The sequence below is a fragment of the Triturus cristatus genome, chromosome 6, assembly GCF_964204655.1.
Source record: "Triturus cristatus chromosome 6, aTriCri1.1, whole genome shotgun sequence".
In the NCBI taxonomy this organism is placed as follows: Eukaryota; Metazoa; Chordata; class Amphibia; order Caudata; family Salamandridae; genus Triturus; species Triturus cristatus.
In genome coordinates, this window is record NC_140589.1 from 1,718,602,889 (window position 1) to 1,718,624,708 (window position 21,820).

Here is a 21,820-nt window from a genome sequence, read left to right on the forward strand (position 1 = left end):
ACAAACGGTTAGACCGTAACCCTCCCCCTCCCCCTTCTTACTTGGGAAGAATAGATAAGACTGACTGGAATAATTGGCATGTAAGTAGGTTGATCACCAGGAATCTTTTTTACTAAAGCACCTGCATTATCTTTGGCCATGAAGGAAAGAACATACACAACAGCTTCTAGTATGCACCACCCTGGACCCCTCGGAACACTGTTATATGAAACTGCCAACCATGCATCCCATACCATGACTGGACCCTCCATGAAGACCTTCATTGAATACTTTTCTTTTTTTAAACAGAGAATTGTGCATCATCTGCGGCCATTAATGTATTCATGTTGGACCAGGTCCTTTCTACAGGTTTACCCTCAATCTTTTTGCCTTTACCCTCCACTTTTTTGCTGAATTTGTTCTTGCTGGCCTTAGCACTCTGTGCACTTTACCACTGCTAACCAGTGCTAAAGTTCTTGAACTCGCTTCTCTAAAATGTGGTGAAATTAGTTGATACCCTGTTGGCACATTTAATTTACTTGTGAGTCCCTAGTAAAGGGGTATTGCATGTACCCAGGGCCTGTAAATTAAATGCTACTAGTGGGCCTGCAGCATATATTGTGTCACCCACTTCCAGAGCCTTTTAGCATGTCTCCGGCCTGCCATTGTAGCCTCTGTGCATTTCTAAACTGCCATGTTTGACCTCGCAAAATAAACCTTTTTCCAGGCCCAGACCTTCCTTTTAAATACATGTCACCCCTAGGATAGGCCCTGAACAGCCCAGATGGCAGAGTGCAATCTATTTCAAAAGCAGGACATGTACTTTTAATTTTTACGTGTCGTTGTAGTGAAACTTTCACTACTAAAAGGCCTACCTCTCCCATAGGATAACCTTAGAGTTAACTTATTTACTAAGCTGTAACTTTCAAATGGGAACTAGTAATCAGTTCATGTTTGATGTCTTTGGAATTGAAATGAGAAATCCTGTCTTATGATAAAGTCTGATTTTAAATTACTATTCTGAAAATGGCACTTTTAGAAAGTTGGTATTATCCAGTTCTTGCATCGTGTATCTGGGTCACATGACTGGATGTAGTTGACAGTTGAGCTTTGTGTATTCCTCCTAGACAGCCACACACAATAGAGAGCAGAGGTGTACCTGAATGGACCATTACTGGCAGAATGGGAGGGTGGAGATGGGGACAACCATACTTACACTTGAGTAGGCTGTGCCCTTGCTCCATACAGAGGGCTGCATACCCCCTGTAGTTCATCTGGAGCCAGGGCAGGGGAGGCAAGAAACCTGTGCACTTCAAAGGGAAACCTCTAGAAGCTTCTCCCACTTCAGCAGAGGTCCCTGGTATAAATACTGGCTCTCAGACATCAATTCTTCAGTAGACTTCTGGACTTTGGAGACTCTGTTAGGAAGATGGACTGCTGTGCTGCTGAAAGGACTGCCACTCTGCTGGGCCTTGCTGGACTGCTGCCTGGCTGAATTACTACCCTGATGGATTGCTACCCAGCTGCCTGAGTGGATTGCTACCCTGCTGCCCTCCTGCCTGAGTCAGAGGGTTTAGCCCTGAACCCAGGACTCCAAGTGTGCCTTCAAAGGCTAGTCTGCTGGCCTTCACAGCCACAGGGACGTAACAGGATCCCAACCAGCACCCAGATCCAAATCCAGCTGGTGCTAGTCACTGAGCCCCTAGTGGTGCCCTTCAAGTCCTGGACCCTTGATGTGGCCTCAGTGGAGCTGAAATTACGTTTTTGTGCTCTTTGCGACCGTGAACGGGCCCGTTGGCACCACCGCCTTGTCGCTCACAGTGCCTGCCAACGAAAAGTTCGTCCAACACGACTCTGCAAGCTACAACATTGACTCTTCACAGGGAGGGCACTGCAACGCTCTGACCCGACCAGGATCTTTGAGCTACAGCAACGACGTCCGCAATGCCAGGTCTGCTCTTCTCACTACATCAACAACCATCCACAACGCTTCCCTGCTCCTCACGGCCCCCTCCACAACGCACGGGACTCTGCGCTAGACTGAGAACGTAACTTTTCATCTGGACTAACCTGGCCCCTGTATCTGAACCATGCTCCCTCGCAGTGAGCCTAAACTTCTACCCAGTCTCGCACCACCAGATAGCCACGAGTGGCGCTTCGGGCTTTTTTGTGCTATTTTCATTCATATCTTTAAAATTGCACTTCTCTGGTCTAATGTTTGAATTTTTGTCGCTTTGGTCTTGTTTTATTTATTAACTTTTGCTCTGTTTGTCTAAATTGGTGTGGGATTTTTCTTGTGTTGTGTTTTCACTTTATTACTATTTGAAATGCTGCGTAAATACTTTACACATTGCCTCTAAGTTAAGTCTGACTGTTCTGTGCCAAGCTACCAGAGGGTTGAGCACAAGTTAATTTGGGGTTTGCTTGTTCCTCCTCCTAACAAGGATTGTGGCTGCTGCTTGAGTAGGGTTTATTCTCCTGAACATGTAACTCTATTTCTTATCATTCATATTCTTCTCCATTTCTTTGATGAAGGTGGTCCCAAAGAGGGGCCCATCAACTACAGAGCTTGCTTCAGCTGAAGGTAATTCTCCAGGTGTGGGGTTTACATGCAGCCGAATGCTGCACCTTCTCTCACTGGGTATGGTGCAGTTACACTTAACTAGAAGGCACATAGCTCCGTGCTCCCTTCTAGCTTGAGTGTTATGTTCATTGACAATTCTTCCTCCTTTATTGTGAAACCTATTTCTGGAATTCTCATTATTCGGCCTGACATGTCAACTAACCTATGTTGAGAGGCCTTCCATCAACAGTTTGCACACTTTGGTGGTTAAAGGAGAATATGCCCATGAAGGTTAGAATATTGGCATCAATTTCTGGGTGACCAATAGCTTGCCCTCTAGTGATACCTTAGGACGGTTATGCACTTTTACATACCCTTGTAAAGGTTGGTCTATAGGTCTGGTGGATGGGAGCCATTTCAAAGATCTGGATGCCCAGTCACCTCCAGGTCAAACATATAACTTTGTCAGGGTGGTCCCGATTACCCTTTGTATCGGTATCTCTTTCCCTTTGTCCCGGATGGTTGAGGGCTCTGGAGGCACTAGCTGTCTGAGTCCTCAGAGAGATCTAAATCTCATTCTCACATATCTTCTGGTACCTGGTCATGCTCTGAATGGTCTGAAGACATACAAGATAAACTCTTTAATTTCAGCTTCAGTTTAGAGGGATGAAACGCAGTGCATGGATTTGTGTGGGCACCTGTAATTGCAACAGGTTACAACGATCCCCTTCCAGATTAGAACGGGGCTCTTTAAGTAGGTGCCACAAGACAAGCGGGGGCACTGTCACATTTGTTAGGTAGTCTCATGACCTACATCCTAAGGCAGCACGGTTTAGAGTATTATTGCCACCCTGCCATATAGGATTGAGGCAGAGGTCATATGGAAGGAGGTGAGCTGAGGATTTTCACTGGGACATTGAGCTGGAAATATTTTCCTAGAGGGCTTAGTGGGTGAGAAATCCTTCTCTGCGTGCCCCAGTCCCACATGCTGATTCACAGCAGCGTCAACAGAGGACTTCAAGCCCTTCTGGATACCGCTTGCACCGCTCATCTGCTACAGTGCACAAAGGTGCACCAATCGGAGCACATTCTCTAGCCTTCCAGAGAGAAGGGCCCAAGTACCGGGGGAAAACAATATTCAAAGCAAATCAGGCAGAAGGAACTGTGGACCTGGAAGTCCATGCAGTCACGCGGGGATCAGCACCTTTCCTCTATGAGATGATTGAAAAAGAAGCTGTAATGTAAGTAAAAGAGTTAAATTAACTGCGGAGCATATAAATAAAATAGTATTTTTCCAGCATTTTAATCGTAGCAAGTCTCATAAAAAACTTTCACTAATAGAGATAAATAAAATAAACGAACTATAAAGAGGCCGCTGAAGATATGGACCAGACATTACAAATCCCCAATATTTTTTTTCTTTTTTTGAGGTTGCTGTTTGAGTAGTCAAGAACATGAAATGCCTTTCTTGACATACATGGGAAGTGCTGGAAAAGTGTCATAATTCTTAGACACTAAAAAGGACACTTCCAGCTAACCGAAACTAACTGTAATATTGGATTAGTTTGCTATTTGCGAATATTTTGCTTCCAGATATCCAGTCTACAGCATCCACTGTGGAAAAGGCTCATATTACCGAGGATATTATTTTAGGGGAGGTTTAGGCTGCGGCCCAGTCGGCCCTAATTCGTTGTAGCCGGCAGACAACACAGAAGGGCAAGTTTGGGCAGCTGTGGGGGAAAATCTCACATTAGTTACCCTAATGCAGGCTTGACCAGGCAAGGGTAACCCTGTACCGCGATAGTTTACACAGTATACCGGTTTTTAGTAAACCAAGGACAAAACTACACACGTTGATCTGTTAAACCTGCAGGCCCTGCTAGGCTGTGTTCGAGGGGAGACCAGGGAATATGAATGCAGGCCATTTGGGGGATGTTCACCAAGTCTCTGGCTGCAGCAGAGGTAGGAAACGAGGTGATCTGAGGGTATACCACGAGCAGAAGGGGTTTCTTACAACGTCCAAACCAATGACATTTTCTTTAAAATAGGTAAAGGTACTTAGTCGCTTATTCATTATTTCACAGAAAAATGAATAACGGGGGAAAATACAGATTAGATGACAAAATGTAGAGATCGAAATGTCAAAAATTCTGTGCCTTATTACCGAGCCAAAGTTATGAGAGATTGCAGTTTTCGTCACTTTCTGAGTGTATAGTCAAATTATTGGTCATTTATCAGTATTTAACCCCTTTCTTTTGTGTTAAGTCAAAAATGCATTTGCATCCAGTACTTTTGCACATTTATTTAAATGATAAATGTACGTGCACTGTTGGAAGCCGCCAGGTCTGACTTCTTTTCATAACATATCTATAAAGTAGAAAAATATGTTCCTCTGAAAAATCTAGAATTGTAATAAAAGACATGCACATGATGTTGCTGATGGGCTTCTGCAGAGCCATTGGACCGACGTCATGAGGGACAGCTTTGACAGCCTCTCGGAAGAAGGCCTACTGTCCGACTTTATTCTGTATCTACAAATACGTACAGAGAAGTACCATGTTTTCCTTATGAGTTCAGTGTACACATCGGTATAAACAGAATAGCGGGAGCAATGGTTGTAATCGAGCAAGTCAGCAAATTTAGTATAAGGAATATTTGTACATTCTGTACTCTTATTTTTTTTTTTTTTATTGTCCTGTGGGTCTATCTTAGAGGCTTTGTGCTTTGATGTGAATGTTTTGTGGAGCACATACATGAACATTATATACTTGTTTTAAGAATAAAAGGCTTCTGAATTTCCATACAGTAGCTGTTTCATTCGTTTCGTGAGAACAGACTCCTTTGTTGGGAGAAAAACTAGGGCTTGAATAGGGACAGTATTTATTTTAAGGGTTTGACTTACAGTTGATCAAAGGCGGCCCGAATGCAGGCTGTCGTTGTAATAGGACCTACGCTCTTGCGTCTAATTGCGAGTGGAACATGTGCCTCGTGATTAAACACCATAATTAATCTATGCTTTTTAACCTGCCCGAAATGACAGCTTCGGTCCCGGTGTAGCATGCTTGATCCTGCACTGCTGTGCACTTGCGAGGCAATGAGGTGACATGTCTGAGAAGCCAGGGGCTCTGTTCAGCACCACAAGGTCGGCTCTACAGAAGTCATTTTCCAGTCTGAAAATGAGATTAAAAGGTTTCGATACTGGTAGTCTAACCTAATAAACGTGAAAGAAAAGGCACGTGGTTGGCATTCCTCCATTTTCCTAACTTTCTATAGTTATTTGGCATCATTGAAGCGTTTGTCACCTTTGGGACAAAAATAGGGATATTTATAATTTTCTTTCATCGCTTTGCTGCTCTGTGGAAGCCTTCAAAATGCAAAGCGAAGTTACATTTAATGGCGTCGTGAGTACCACCAAGCGTTTTTTTTGTTGTTGTAAATATTAGTGTGCTTTCAACTCCACAAAGGCCTGTGCTTTTCTGGGCAGTTCATAAACTCTTTCTATTGCAAAGGTGCACACTTTCTTTCTGGTCCCTTATAATCTTATTCATGAAGCGAGTGGGCCCTCGTTTACTCAGGCCAGGGGTGTTGTAAATGTATGAGATCCATCTATTTCTTGTGTTTGCACACGTATGGATCTGAATTATCATGCTGTTTGTTTAATGGAAATTACATCAGCAGAACAGATCCCATGTGAAAAAAATCCTACATCAAAGAAATGCATTCATGGTTGGCAACACGCCGCCTGGGCCTCCAGTACCAATATAGCTTCTCACCTATAGCTCTAGAAGAGAATGTCCACCTGTTCCTCAAAAGTTACTACTCTGTCAACGGAGGAGCACAGGAGCTGCCATGCTATGCTGCATCCCCACTTTCCTGTTCTCCCTGTATGGCTTACCCAGTGACGTGGCCCCATAGGTCTCAAGATCTCTGCTCCTGACTGGGTGCAGAGCTTGGTCTGGGGCTTGCAGGAATAGGAAACTGGTGCTAAATCTACGGCTGCTGCTGTGTCCTGGACCTTTGAGTTGCTGCTAGTGGGCCATGGCAGCTCAGCAGTACAGCAGTCATCACCCTATGCTTCTCTGCGCGGTGATCCAGCCTGAGTCAGCAGGCCTGGCGCCTCGGCCATTACAGCTATTGGCTGCCACATCCAACTGGCAAGTGTTGCACCAGAGCTGCTGTTGTCCCACTAAGAGCTCTGTCCCATATGTGGAGGCTGCTGTTTACTTCTAGGATTCTTCTGCCCACCAAGCCCCTCCCACCATCGCCACACCATCCTTACCCAAGCAGGTCTCTCTTTTCCTACGAACCCCTCCATGCACCTCTCAGAAGGCCGTGTGCTGCAGGAGTTACACAAGACCAGGAAGGGGTGGAGCAGTGGTGGCTAGCTATCCATATCATTTTCAACATGTGCCCGTGCTAGCTGCAAAGCTAAGGCTTTACAGCCAAAAAGAAGAGGCTGGATAATTCATGATGCCACGGTCTACCATTACCCCATCGGGCCCAGAGTTCTCAATCATCATACCCTGTGAGCATTCAAAGGAGGCGTGATGCTGGGGACCCTCTCTTTGGCTTATGTGCAGTGTAGTTCAGACAAGTTAGCAGAAGTGGCCTCCCTGAGGCTCAATAATTTCCAAGAAACATGGCATGGAGTTACCTGGCAAACGTCAACCAAATCCAGAAACAGAGGATGTCTCATTCTCACAAAAGGGATGTGCAGACCTATCATTTATTATAAGAAGATGGAAAATGGCCAATAACCCATATAGAATCATTGGAACCGTCAATATCGCTGTGGGTTGGAATCTGCCTCCTTTTTGATCCCAGGGAAGAGATAATAATGCACGATTAGGCAAATTGCAGGTTACGTGGGTATTAAATCTTAAATTCAGTACATTGGAGTATAGATTTATGAATTTGGTTATCTTGCAACCAAAACCTTTCTTCATAGAACATCCATTGTTCCTCATTGCGTGGTTGATTGTTGGATTTCTGTTTTTCTTCTTTGAAGTTTTGAAAAGCAAGAGAGGATTTTGCCGAAAACATTCATGTATGAATTTGTTATAAATGTTGCAAGAAACTGCATGTATTGTCATGTTGCTAAAAAATGTCTGTTTTTGGAATAATCCCCGTCCCATTTTTATGGCGGTAATCACTTACTGACGGATCTCACGGTGTTGCAGATCCACAAGTTCCCAGGGCTAGCGATGGGCAGAGTTTTAATTTTGGGATATAAAGTACTCATCACACAAACACATCACCTGAGGACCCCATGCAGCTACTGCCATTGTAGGAACATGTTTCCCTGGCTCCTCCACCATCTTAGAACTCATTATCTGAGCAGACCTACTACTCTAGCACTATTATGAGATGCACTATTCTACCAGACATGCATCACCCAGACACAGGCTGTTGTCACAGGACACACGTCACCCTAGGCGCCTCTTTCTGTTTTAGGATGGACACCTCCCACTCAACCCTCTTCCATAGGGCAGCCATCACCTAAGAGCCCACTCCTGCTGCTGTAGGTCACACATTTTCCAGGCATCCATCATCAAGCAGAAGCCATACACTCTAATACTGGATGTAACATTTACGTCATTGGTATTCCCAGTCTGAAAAAATCAGAGACCGGGTTTGTTCTGACTGGATTCTATTCTGCAACTGACATGTGAAGTGCAGAAATGTACATCCATGTTAGCGTTTGTTAGAAATGGGATTTCTGGTTGGCTAGGGCTTGCGCCAAAGCCAGACAGAAACCACCACTCTAGTCAGGGCTGGGGAGTTACATGCCAAAGATAACCCCTGCTCACCCCCCTTGGTAGCTTGGCACGAGCAGTCAGGCTTATCTCTGAGGCGATGTGTAAAGCGTTTGCGCGCGCACCCAGCAACAACACCCAAGGCCCACCACAAAGGAAACTCCACACAAGGTATTCTATAAAAATAGCCTTTGTATTATACACAACACATTAGATAAAAACACACACTCTACAATGTGCCAACAGGCACGGGCAGAATTTACAAGGGATTATATATACAGGGGACAGGGCCACCTGGACCACTGTCAGGAATTAGCACTTTTTAGAACATAGGAATAATACTGTAGTACAAAATAACATATGTAGCACACAACCAGTAACTACTGGTATCAGGTAAGTACCACCTACGCAACCCTAACCACCTTAGGAAAATATTGCGCAGGGAATCAGGACCTCACTAGCACCACCTGTACTAGGGAGAAAACAACCACCTAAGTATCACAATACCTGTAGGGGTCTAAGCACATAAACACATGATGCATAACATTCAGAGGTGTAAAGCAAAGCACATGACGCATAAACACATTCAGAGGTGCAGGAAAGGAACAATGGCGCAAAAACTCACAATAGCCACTATCTGTGGCAGTCCCTAGGCCAACTGGCTTTGTAGGGGCAAGGGCGCCCAAGCTGCGCAAGCCAAAACACAGAGGCCACAACCTAAACGTTGCAGCTGCCCACTAAGTGCTGGGCAGCTGGGAAAATACTTGGGCACCACGGTGCCTTTGGAGCCTTCTCTGGGCTCTGAAATTGATATGCCCCCTTGGAGCCTCGTGGGCTCGAGACAAGAAATGCCCCAACGTTGGAGCGACTCGCGCTCAAGAAATAATGCCCCCACCTCGTGGGCTCTCAAAGAATGCCCTCGTAACGTTGGAGCCTCAACCGGCTCTGGAATCAGCCCCGCCTCGTTGGAGCCCTCACGGCTCTTTAACAAAAGGCCCACGTTCGTTGGAGTCCCACACGGGGGACTCTTTACACACAATGCCCCCGGAGCCTCGCAGGCTCTTGATCAACGAAGAACAATGCCCCCAAACGTTTAGAGCCTCCAAGCGCTCTAGAGTAGAGAATGCCGACACCACGGAGCCCCCAGGGCCCTCCCCTACTCACCGGGCCGCTCGCAGGGGGACTCCGTTCCTCTCGCTGCCGGTCTGCTTCGTTTAGGGAGCCTCCGGCGCTCCCGTCACACCGGACTCTTTCACCGGGGCAGTGCGAGGCGGCACCAGAGAGCTCCCGCTCCTCGGGGCTCTCTCGCTCTCTGGGGTTCTTCCTGCTTTGCCCAGGACAGCGCGGGGTAGGCTCCCGGCTGCTTCCGGGTCAAGTCCCGCCCACGTCTCAAGCGAAGGCTGCCTGACTTCCGGGATTTCGGCCCGGGCTGCAGCGGTGATTATCTCTACGGCGATAATGAGGGGTGGGCTCCCTCAATCAAAACGGCCATAAGCGGGGTGGGCACCCGCGCCAGAAATAATTGATTATGCGGGGTGGGCACCCGCCGATGTCCACGGCAATGTCCCTGGCAGGGTGGGCACCTGCCAGGGGACTTTCAGGATCGGCAAAGACGGGGCAAACGCCGGGTGGGCACCGGCTTTCAGCAATAAAGCGCTCCTGAGCGCTAAAGGCAAATCCAAGCGCTTTGGGGGAAAGAAAAGCGCTTCCAGGCGCTTAGGGGTGCCAGTCAACACCTAAGTCCTGCAAAGTTCTTCCCTGCATGCAGCAGGGCAGGGGTGGGGGCAAGGCTGGACCCAGAGCCAGCTCACTGGTCCTCCAGGCAGGGAGGTAGTCCAAGTGGCGGTCCTCTGGTCCAGCAGCAGCAGCAGCCCCCCTCAGGTAAGATCCTGGCAGAGAACAGTTTCTGTGGGGACACAGCCCCATTTTTATACAGCAAAACCCTTTGTTCTGGGTTTAGGGTGAGTGGGAAAACCAGTCGCAGCTGGTTGGGGAGCACCCTTGATGTGCTCAGCCCCTCACTCTATTCACTGGCAGGGCTAGGGTCGTCAGTCGCACCACAGGGGGCGGAGCCAGCATTGTGTGTGGAAAACCCTGTCCTATTCAGGACCCAGGTGTACTCCTCCCACCCATATAGCTGCTGATCTCCCCATTCACCACTGGGTGACTCATCCTGACTCTGGGGAATCCCTAGCCCGTCACATGACATGACCAGCCAATCACGCGACAGACACACTGCACACAGAAGTGCCCACCTCTAGAAGTGGCACTTCCACACTAGGTACATGCACGCCGCACACATCATCGCGCAGCATTCACTCCCACGAGTCCGCACATACCAAACTCGGGCCTGCACACCCCACGCATCAGGAACTACTAGGGACACATACATTCCCCATGCATTCCTATGGGAGGGCAGGCCTATCTCACCACATGCACTCAGAGCACGCACGCACTTTACCCTGGGACACAGGGAAAGTGCGCAGAAACCAAAAAATTACCACACCAAGGGCCTCATGTAGGTAGCGAAATACCGGTCGGTAACGGCCGATTTTCGGTAAATATGCCGTTACCGACCGGTATACAGACAAGTGAGATGTAGGAGTCCAAAAACCACTTTTCGGTAAATATGAGGCGGTAAATACCGATTCATAGTTACCGAATTCTAAAATACCGATTCATATTTACCGAATACAGAATTAACGAATCGGTAAACATGAAGTGGTAAATATGAAGTGGTAAAAATTTAAAATGACATGTAGGAGCAGTCGGTAATTAAGAAATCCATTAAAATCGGTAATTAAGAGTCGGTAATTAACACGGACTAAAAGCAGGTGGTAACCATCAACAATGGATAAAAACAAACCCAAAATTCAACAGCGTGGACAACATGGCCGCTATGTACGTCATTGCAAGGCGCCTACGTCTACAGGCAGCAGGACTGAGGGTGTGGCGACGGGAGGAACAAATCTACAGACAGCGCATCACACTATTCCAGCTGACTGATGCAGAGATACATGAGAGGTACAGGCTACACCCCGAAACAATCATGGACTTAATCAGGGACCTACACCCACTCCTGGACCAGCCAGTTAGAAGGGCGCACGCCATACCCCCACATGTGCAGGTGCTCTGCAGCCTACATCTGTTGGCATCCGGCAGTTATCAGGTGGTGATAGCTGCGGTGGGTGGGGTATCCCAAAGTTGCCTGTCCCGTTTCTTCAGGAAGTTCCTGGATGCCATGATGCAGAGAATGCACCACTACATAAGCTTCCCGAACTCACAGGCTGCACTGCAGAAAGCAAAAACTGACTTTTATCACATGGCACAGTTCCCCCATGTCCTCGGCTGTATTGATGGTACCCACATCCCAATCTGTCCACCAGCAGATACAGAGCACATCTACAGGAACAGGAAGTCCACCCACTCCATCAACGTGCAGGTGATCTGTGATGCAGGGAACATCATCACAGATATTGTTGCAAAGTTTCCTGGGAGCACCCACGACTCTTACATCTTCCAGAATAGTGGGATATACACACGACTGAGTGCCGGAGAATTCGGAGAGGGATACCTGCTAGGTAAGTAACAGTGACGCCCCTTGAAACATGCAAACATAGTGTATAGAGGCATGTTACTGATGGTTCCCTTTCACCCATCCAGGCGACAGTGCATATGCATGCCGGTCATTCATCCTCACTCCCTACCTACACCCAGCTACCCAGAGTGAGAGACGATACAACGTGGCACACAAAACAACACGCAATGTGGTGGAGCGCACGTTTGGACTACTGAAGAGCAGGTTCCGCTGCCTGCACAAGAGCGGAGGCGCACGCCAGTACAAACCCATCACCTGCTGCAAGATCATTGCCACTTGTGCAATGCTGCACAACCTTGCCACGAAAAAAGGTACAGATGTGGAACTAACATATTTTGAGGACAACGAGGATGAGTCAGGCCAGCCAGAGGGCAACGCAGCTAGAGTGCCAACTGCAATCGATGGGAGAGAGAGACGGGCAGAGATCACATCCAACTATTTCTGAGTAAGTAAGGGGACACAGCGAGTTGTGAGCAGTCATGACGTAGTTTAATGTGGCACCACGCCATGAACACATGATCAGGCGAATCTGGCAATATATCATCTATACAAGGAGTATGTCCAGGGTTACGTCACCCATTGTGAAGTGGCTAGGCAGGGCGACATCAATGTTTGCGCATACGCGCTGCAGTGGTGGATTGCACGGCCTGTGCATCCTCACTAGAGCCAACCCCAAGCCGCCTGCTGCTCCTGCGTGTTTCTGGGACGGGGGGTGTGATGCTGCTGGTGGTGTCGATGCTCTCCGCAGGATCCCCTGCAGCAGTTGTCGACGCCTGACTCGTCAATAGCACCCCTAGTGCACTTGTCACCTGCACCATCCCCCGAGACAGGTCGCTGCAGCACTGTGTTAGGCCCTCCTGCATCGTCACAGAGCGCCGGCACAGTAGGGAAGTGGCAGTTGCCAGACGGTTGAGTGCCCTGCTGGTAGTGTCCCTTCTCTGGCGTTCCCGGCGCCGTGCTTCGATGTCAGCATCTAATTTGCTGCACAACTGCTGGATAGACTGGGACATGTCCCGAATGCCCGCAGCCATGCCGCCAATGTTTGTGTCCATGTTGACTATGCTTGTCTTCATCACCCGCATGTGCCTCTGGACTGACATGACTGCCTTTGATTGCAGGCGCTGTTGCTTTAACATTTGGCCCTCGAGCCCCAAGAAGACACCATGGCCGTCAGTGGGTGCTGGTGGACTCTGGACACGCGACCTGCGGCGCCCTCTTGTTTCCGTCTGTGCTGCCTGTGAGGTGTGGGGCACAGTGGCATGGCTCCCTTCCTGGGGCCCGGTGCGGTCTTCAGGGCCCATGCTGTCGTCTGACGAGGTGTCCAAGGCTCGTAGCCTGGCTGCTGGACGCCTCCTCTGTCTCACGCATGCAAGCGGAGATGTGGCCGGTGAATCGAACATGAGTGGCGAGGCTGGCTCTGGTGGTGGTGATGCTGGCTCACGGTGAGGTGATGCTGGCTCTGTGTGCGGCGATGCTGGCTGTGTTGGTGGTGCGGCTGCCAGTGGGCCTGCTCCCCGGTCTGTACTTGTGCTGGCTGGAGGTGTTTGATGTTGCCGTGGTGCCGTCTCTCCTGCAGCATGCCCTGTCCTGCATGATGTCACATCTGTGGACAGAAATACAACATTGGCTCAGTGTCCCCGAAGGGCTGCATTGCAAGCGGCACAATAAATAATTTCACATTCCAACATGTCCCCTGTCTCCTTGTGCCTCGAGTGCGTGACATGCCTTGTTGCCCTGTAACATTTACGTCATGGTTAGTGTTGCCCTGACTACATCTCCCGAAATGCATTGCCTGTCTGCACTGACACGTGTGGACTGCAGTGTGATTCTCGTTTCACATTTGGGGGATGTGGGATGGGGTAGGGGGGGATACATTGCTGTGCTTTCGTCTTACCTTGGTGTGTTGCGGCTCTGGCAGAGCTGTCGGCGTCCCCAAGACCCACGACGCTCTCTTGCTCGATTGTGGCCGCCACCAGCTCCTCCAGTTCGGTGAGGGCAGGTGCCCTGTTGGTTCCACCTCCGGTCTGGCTGGCCTCCTTCTGGATGTCGCCCATCTTCCTCTTGGTTACAATCCTCAGGTCATACCAGCGCTTTTTGAGGACCTCAATGTCCCTGTGGGTCACTCCCACAGCATTGACCTGCGCCTGGATGGCCAGCCATATGTTGCGCTTTTCCACCTCAGGCACTTGCAGGGATTGCCTGCCGAACAGCTTCTGGTGCTGCTTCACGACCTCCTCCACCAGCACCTGGAGTTCCTTGGGGCTAAATTTCAGCTTCCTCCTCCTTTCCCCTCCGTCTTTCTGTGTTCTCTGGCTGGACATGCTGTTCGTTTACCCGCTCGCACATGCAACTGCTCCCTGCCTCTCCTCTGCACTCCAAGCCTCTCCAGGGTCGGCTAATTATGTCCACCTGCCTGGGTGTGGCCACTTCGGCTAATTGAGTACACCTGCCTGGGTGTGGGCAGTTCCAGGTTGGGTGGGCTGTCGTTGCACTGGATTCGCTGTTTCGTCAAGTCATGTGATTTTCTTTACCGACTCCGTACATACCGAATCGGTATTTTCCGAATCGGTAACTACCACCTCGGTATTTTGCGATTCGGTAAATACCACCTCGGTATTTACCGATTCGGTGAATTCCGATTCGTGATTACCGAATGTTGCCGAATCGGTAACTGTTACCAAATTTTTACCTACATATAACTTACCGATTCTAATTTACCGATTCGGTACGGCTCGGTATTTTAGAACCGGTAAAATTTATTTACCTACATGAGGCCCCAAGTCACCAGTAAAAAGCAAAAAAGTTCAGGGGTGAACCTGCCAGAAGGGCCAAGTCCAACAGCGTTTAATACAACAAGGACAGTGTCCGTCTCAGTGGAAAGTTTACCTTCTGACTCAAATTTTGTTTTTTTAAAGAAAGTGTTTTTCAGTGAGTCGTTGGTGGGGCAAGCCTCCTGCTGGATCCAAAACCGGGCTTGATTACGGCAGATTGTAGAATAGCGAGGTCTTATTTTAGTCAACAATTAAGGTTAGAAAGCTCCAAGTAGGCACAGCCTGGGTAGGCTTTTACTTCAATCGGATGTTGCTCACCACTAGTTCTGATGAAGCCCTCTACATTCAGACTTAGAATCATTTCTGGAAGTCAGATGCCTGTCAGTGGGGCAAACCAGCAACTGAGGCCAACTGGTGATTCCACTACTGCAGCTTTGATGGCGGTCCCAGTTTCCCCACAGTTCTCCAAGCAGAAAGTTTGCAAAAAAGTTTCTCAGTCATGCTTTTTGCAGTTTTGGGCCAGGAGCAGTACACTCTAACACCAGCCCAGGTCCAGGAACTGGGGGAACCACTTAGGGGTTAGGACTCACTTTGGCAGAGGCTAACAGCAGGTTCCAGCGCAGTTCAAGGTGGAACAGGTTAGCTGCGTGGTTGCAGGGAGAGAGGCCTCTGCAAACCTTGTGTTTCCCTGTAGCTCAAACTGACCCTTGGAGTCACTTCTAAAATCTTGAATTTAAGGCAGCCAGGTCCAATCTTCTTTCAGGTCCTTCAGACAGCAGGGCAGTCCTCCTTCCGATTCCTCAAAGGTCTAGGAGCGTTCTGAGGAGAGGTCTGTTCGGGTCCATGTTTATGCTCCAGTGCCAGCCTGTGGGTGGAGGATAAGCCTTTGTCTACTCCCTAAATCAGTTCTGGTCAGTTCCTCCCCTCCCACTGGGTTTAATGCTAGCCTAACAAAAGATGGGCAGGCCTAGGGTGTGAGCTTCATCTGCCAATCAATCAATCAGGGTTTGTTAACCGCAGCTACTCACCCGGAAGGGTCTCAAGGCCCTGGAGGAAGGGGGTGGCGCGCAGCTCTTAGGCACTTGCGGGGTGTCGTCGCAGGTGAGATCAGCTGTCTTCCATGGCCCATCAGGGTACGTGCGGTGCCGGATGCTTATGGTGATACGTCGAAGAGCCAGGTCTTTAGGTCCCTTAGGAACTTGGAGAGAGTAGGTGTCTGGCAGAGCTGGAGAAGGAGGATGTTCCATGCCTTGGCCACGCGGAAGAAGGAACAACCTCCTGTTTTGGTCTTCTTGATGTGTGGTACCATGGCGAGGGAATGCTGGGCTGTGCTGAGGGATCTTTGGGGTGCGTGGAACAAGAGGTGGTGGCTCATGTAGGTGGGGCCGGTGTTGTGAAGGGCTTTGTGGGTGAGGAGCTTGAAAGATATTTTCTTCTCGAAGGGGAGCCAGTGTAATGCTCGCAGGTGTTGGGTGATGTGGCAGTGGTGCAGTAGGTTGAGGACTAGTCTGGCGGCGGCGTTCTGGATGTTCTGGAGTTTGCGGGTGAGGTTCTTGTTGATCCCGGCGTAGAGTGCTTTGCCGTAGTCCAGTCTGCTGCCGAAGAGGGCGTGGGTGACAGTTTTCCTGTGTTCGAGGGGGATCCAGTTGAACGTTTTACGTAGGAGACGGAGGGTGTGAAAACAGGAAGAGGTGGCGGCATTGATCTGGTGGTCCATTTTGAGTTCGGAGTCCAGGATGATTCCAAGGTTGCATGCGTGGTCCGTGGGTAGGGGTGGCTTTCCGAGGGCGGGGGTGGCACCAGGTGTTGTTCCAGGCATCGGGATGTGGGCCTGTGATGAGTACTTTGGTTTTGTCGGTGTTTGGTTGTAGGCTGCTGTTCTTCATCCACCTGGCGACTGCCAATGACATGGAAGGTATCCCTTGAATCTCAGGAAGAGTCTGGGCACAGCTCCCAGGCCATCCTGTCAAGGTAGGTGCCCTCCCCCCTTCTCACACCCAGATCCCTTTGTCCACTATTTTGTAGCAATACATATCTTACTACAGGCCATCAGGGGTCAGGTGACAGCTGGGCACTGGCAGTAAAGTCTTTTGGTTTTAGCAGGAAAATAACTTTAAATGTAATGGTGTAAACCAACATTACCCTGTGGGAATGCTCGCCTTGCCACAGTGAAAAGCCAATTTGGAGGTATTTTTACTGCTAGGGCAAGTAAAACATTAAATGTACATGCCCTATATTTAAATAACACACACCTTGCTCTATGGGCATGTAGGGTCTGCCTTCGATGTGACATAAGTATTAAAAAGAAATGTTTAGGCCTCGAAAAAGCTTTATTTTGCCATGTCAAAATGACAGTTTAAAACCACACACCCAGGCTGCAGTGGCATGCTTGCAAACATGCTTTCCAGTGCTTCATTTTTGGGTGGGACAGCCCACTATTTGCATTTAATTTACATGGTCACGGTACATTTAGTACCATTTACTAGGGACTTCAAGTGAATGAAATGTGCAAGTTTGGGGTATTCCAATTCTAATACGTGTATAGAGAAGAACACAAGCACTTTACCACTGGTTAGCAGTAATAAAGTGCACAACTAAGTCCCAAATACATGTCCTCTTTGTGCCTACCAGGAATTGTCTGCCTGTTAACATGCATCTTTTATCCTCCTGCGATTATGTCATCAGAGGAAGCTACGGCATGGCCTGCTAACAACACAGAGCAGTATCAGATCTTAATTTGTCTGCTGCACTCATTGACTTCCAATGTTCAAAAGGATTGCCAGCCTCTCAAAACGTTGCCTGTGTGTGAAAGTTCCAGCTCCCAAAGAAAGTGTGCAGAGTCCTATGGCCTACAAGAACAGGGTGCACTAAAAAGGCAAAACGATTCCTGGTGACTCTGGAGGAAGGGCGAATTTTCAACACAAACCATGATAAACACATGAAATCTTATAGCAGCAGGGGGATAATGCAAAGTCCACTCTCAGTGCTGTTTTTTGTGTACTTTTTTGAAGAATTAATGACATGATATCCTTTAGCCCGCATTAGTTGTCTGTGGCCAAATGTAGAAAGAAAAAAGTATTCTGCTCCAAAAACTTCGGTAATCTGCTCCAAAAATTCACCATGTCCTTAACCACAATTGCAACCCAATCAACATGACTAACCACATAATTGCACCATACACTGTGGATCTGTAAAAGGTTCCTCTGTACGATAGCATGGTTCGGTGCTCATGTTTTACCTTAAGAAACGCAAATAGCTCATATATGAAAAAATCGTATTTTTCCTTCTGTTAAGTTGGAATCGTTTTTTGTGTGACTTATAACCGCATATTGTTAACAGCAGGTGCTGGAAAACACCCCATCTGTGAGTCTCGGTGGTCTATCAGTCCTTGCTGGAGCCTCTGCATGAGGCATTTGTGGAAAGAGGATATTGACTGATATCTGCCACCAAGCACACAGCTCTCTGCTAGCCGGCAGCGATGATTACTGCCCTGCTTTCATGGTCTGGCTTGAGAGAGCGGCCATACAGTTATGTGAGCATCACTAGAGAGGGGTGTGCTCCGCCCGCATGTTGGGAGCCAGAAATACATATTGTCATGGGGCAGAAACTGTGTGCTTTCACAATAAAGTGCCTACCCTTCATGCAGCCTTGATCATTTTGTTTATTTATCCAGCTGGCTATTCTTGAACCTACAGGGGCAAACGCATGACACTGGAATGCTAATAAAGCGTCTTCGATAACTGGAAAATGTATGTTTTCTGTGGCAGCAGCACAGATGGGAGGAGGCAGTCATTGACCTACATGACTTTTTAGGTCTGAGTTAACAGTCCAACTATCACTTGACCTTTTAACCTGCACCATTATTATTCTACGTTTTTTTTGCTTCCACACAAATACATATCTATTTCCATGCTATGTACTTGTAATGCTCGACATTAGAGTACAGCATTCCTTTAAAGCCAGACCTAATGCCATTGCTTAGTTGCCTGTGAAATGGATTTGGGTCGCGTTTCTCTCGGATATAAGCTACGCAGGTGGTTTTAAAAAGGATTGGTTTGCCATTTTGCATCTTGCCCACTGTTCTCTGTAATCCTGAGATTGTTAGGCTCTTCCTCAGAAGGTTGTTTTACAGAAGTTAAAGGTCCATCATTCTGGATTAAACATTCTTGGTTGTAGCAGAGTGTTTTTGATAACTTGCTCCCTTACTAGAATGTATACAATCTAAATCTGTGTGCACCTACTTAGAGGTGTTTGGTTGACCGGCTCTTACAGACCCAGGTGACTTGTACCATGCAAAATACTTCAAACCCAAACTCAAGTCTGAAACTCTTGTTTTCAGGTTTTTATGGGCTGAGTGTGTAAACATCTTTGCTGTCACTCAACATACCTTTTCACAATTCTTCTACCATCCACCAGATACAGCATTTCCAAAGTTTTCAATGTAAAGAATTTAAAGACAAAAATACAAAGTTTACGTCACAGATGAGTAATGAGTAATGTTTTCTTGCTTTACAGACCTTACACGCCTATGATGGGGGCCCTGTCCACTGTGTGGTTCGACAGATATAAAATTTCCAATGATTGTCCAGAGCATCTTGAATCAATTGAGTCAACTTGCAATATGCTTAACGATTTGATTGAAGAGGAGGTTAACAGTGGCATACCCAAGAACAGAATAGTATTGGGTAGGTCTGTTTTAAATTTGTATAATACAATGTGCATGCTGTATTAAGAAATATACATCCAAAATTAGAGGGCGCAATGTGTGATGTGCTTAATGATCACTTATGGAATATAGGGGGAGCTTCAGAGATATATATATTATCTACAGCATATTAACATTATAAAGCCTAATTCCTTTCATGCTTTGCAGCACCAAAGAAGATATCAAATTATTGGTCAAAATTTGTATATGGGGGCGTGGCTACGATGAGGACCCATGTAGACGTGTTCTCACTGAGTACCAGAGGGCCTTCTTAATCCTGCAGGCAGGCCAGATGACAACCAACAAATCCTGAAAAGAAGGTAGAGGCAGGGGAGGTGGTCCTTGACCAGTGGAAGCCTCCAGATGGTGGCATCAGCCGTCTGTAAGCAATGAAAAGAACCTGAGAGGCGTCATCCCCTGCCCAACGGCAATTCTAATAAGATGGTCACCACCAGGTAAAAGACGGCATGTGGGGAGGAGAGGCATGCCTGTCATGTTCCTGCCTGGTGTGATCAGGGTGGGGGGGGGGGGGGGGGGGGGGTTAGGCGCCGACCGGAAGTCTGTATGCCCCTCAATCGGAGAAGGGACCCAGAGCCGAGAGCGAGGAGCTCCTGGCTGGCAACAATTGCAGCAGAAGCTTCAGCCGCTATGGGCGGGGACAAAGTGACTAAAGCTGGCACGGACAGCCGCAGTCCAGAAGAATGAAGAGACTCTTGGGGCCTGATATCTTACCTCCTCGCCAAAATGAGAAACTGTAATTAGGAGTGGCAGCCCAGGTGAACCAACATCTTTTGAAACAGAATGCACACGCCATGACTAACTACCTGGACCGCTATTAATATTGTGGAACACCGCTGCTCCCCGGTTGGGTGTCTGGATGTATTTTGGGCTCTGAGCCTGGCAGAGTAGTGCGGGTGCAATGGGGATAGCCCAGGTAAGAGACCAGAGAGGGTGTTCTATACGGGATCTCCTGAGTGCCCAGAAGCTTGAACACAAGTCTGTCTCAGCCACAAGCACTATGATCGATGAGAGTCCATCCGGCCCACAAGTTGAGACCAGAGGGGACAGAGACTCCCCAGCTACAGGGGAGATATCCAATTGATGCTGGCAGCATTTAAAAAGGAAATGGGCCAACTGAGGCAAGACCTTGTGAAATCTCTAGCCAACTTAAATTATGTAGCCCAGAGACTGGACACGAGCAGATCATCTCCTAGTTGCAGCTCCAGAAGAGGCCAATAAGAGAGGTAAACTGACCATGTGGCTTAAGGAATTAGAAAAACTGTGGCAATTGCTAACTGACAAAGTGGAAGATGGAGAAAACTGATCACTGTGAATTAAATGTGCATATTGGAGGTATTCCAAACTCAGTCATGTCAAATATATCAATAGCTTAATCAAATCGCTTCTGCAAGACCTGGAAGAGCCCACAGTCATGTTGGACTTCACACAGAGTATTTTCCCCATGCCGAACAAAGATGAATTTAACTACTTATGTCCTAACTAGAGTGCATCACTTTCATCAGAAAGACGAAATCATGAAAGCAGCTAAACGGTCTGAACCCATAGTATTAGCTTTGATGCTTACCAAGAAGTAGTCCATGAAAATAGTGACTGGCTACCTGCGTACTCAAAACATCCCACGGCGCTAGGGCTTCCCAGTCTGTCTTCTATTCCAGTACAAGGCTAAACAGTTCTCGATCTCCACAAGATGAGAATCTATCTCTCTTTTTCAGCTGGAGGGGCAGCAGGGCATGGGTGGCAAAAAATTGGGCAACCTTAAACTGGCATGGCAACGTCAACAAACTAGAAAAGCCAAGCAACAAGAAGCGTGCAAAGCCACCCAGGAGCAGCAATTTCCTTCAGAAAGCAACCCCCAATTGGAGGAGCCTTGACAGAGACAGTATTGGGATTACTAAGGAATATCAGGCACGGAGCCCTCCACGTACGAGCAGTAGGTCTTTGGTGGAGTGAGCCAGTGGACTGCCTTTGGACCCGGTAAAACCCTCTAAGTCTCACTGGCTTGGTGTTTATCCCTTAGCACTGTGACTGGAGACTGTCCCCTAAGAGATCCCGTTGGTTGTTCCTTATATCGGAGTCATACCTTTGATCTTTGTTCTATAATAATTAATCTATGTCCTTACTGGCCTGGGGAGGTGTGGCGGGAGGAGGGGGCATGCACTTCCTGGCTCAGAGGAGCTGTCCCAAACTGAGGTGGACCCTTTACTGTCTACCCCAAGTTGCAAAATCGCGGTCCCCTGACAACACACAGTAACTCAGTGGGAATTACGTAGGGCTATGACCTGGGAGGACCCCTCATTAGTTAAAGTAATTTTTATTCTTTTTGTTAGTTAAAGTGTGTCCATCACTATGGCCAAGACCATACCGACTGAAAAGCTGGTACAGACAGTTGGGTAAGTGCACTTCGTAGCCCAAATCCCTTACTGTGAC

At 48.0% G+C, this 21,820-nt stretch overlaps 1 protein-coding gene across 1 annotated transcript in view; it reads left to right on the forward strand.

Moving 5' to 3' along the window:
• LYPLAL1 (lysophospholipase like 1) overlaps nucleotides 1-21,820 on the forward strand; it is a 174,771-nt gene that overhangs the window by 85,501 nt on the left and 67,450 nt on the right. Inside the window, exon 3 of the mRNA XM_085612939.1 lies at nucleotides 19,183-19,352. Coding sequence (XP_085469065.1) covers nucleotides 19,183-19,352 — 170 coding nt within the window. The remainder of the gene's footprint in view (nucleotides 1-19,182; nucleotides 19,353-21,820) is intronic.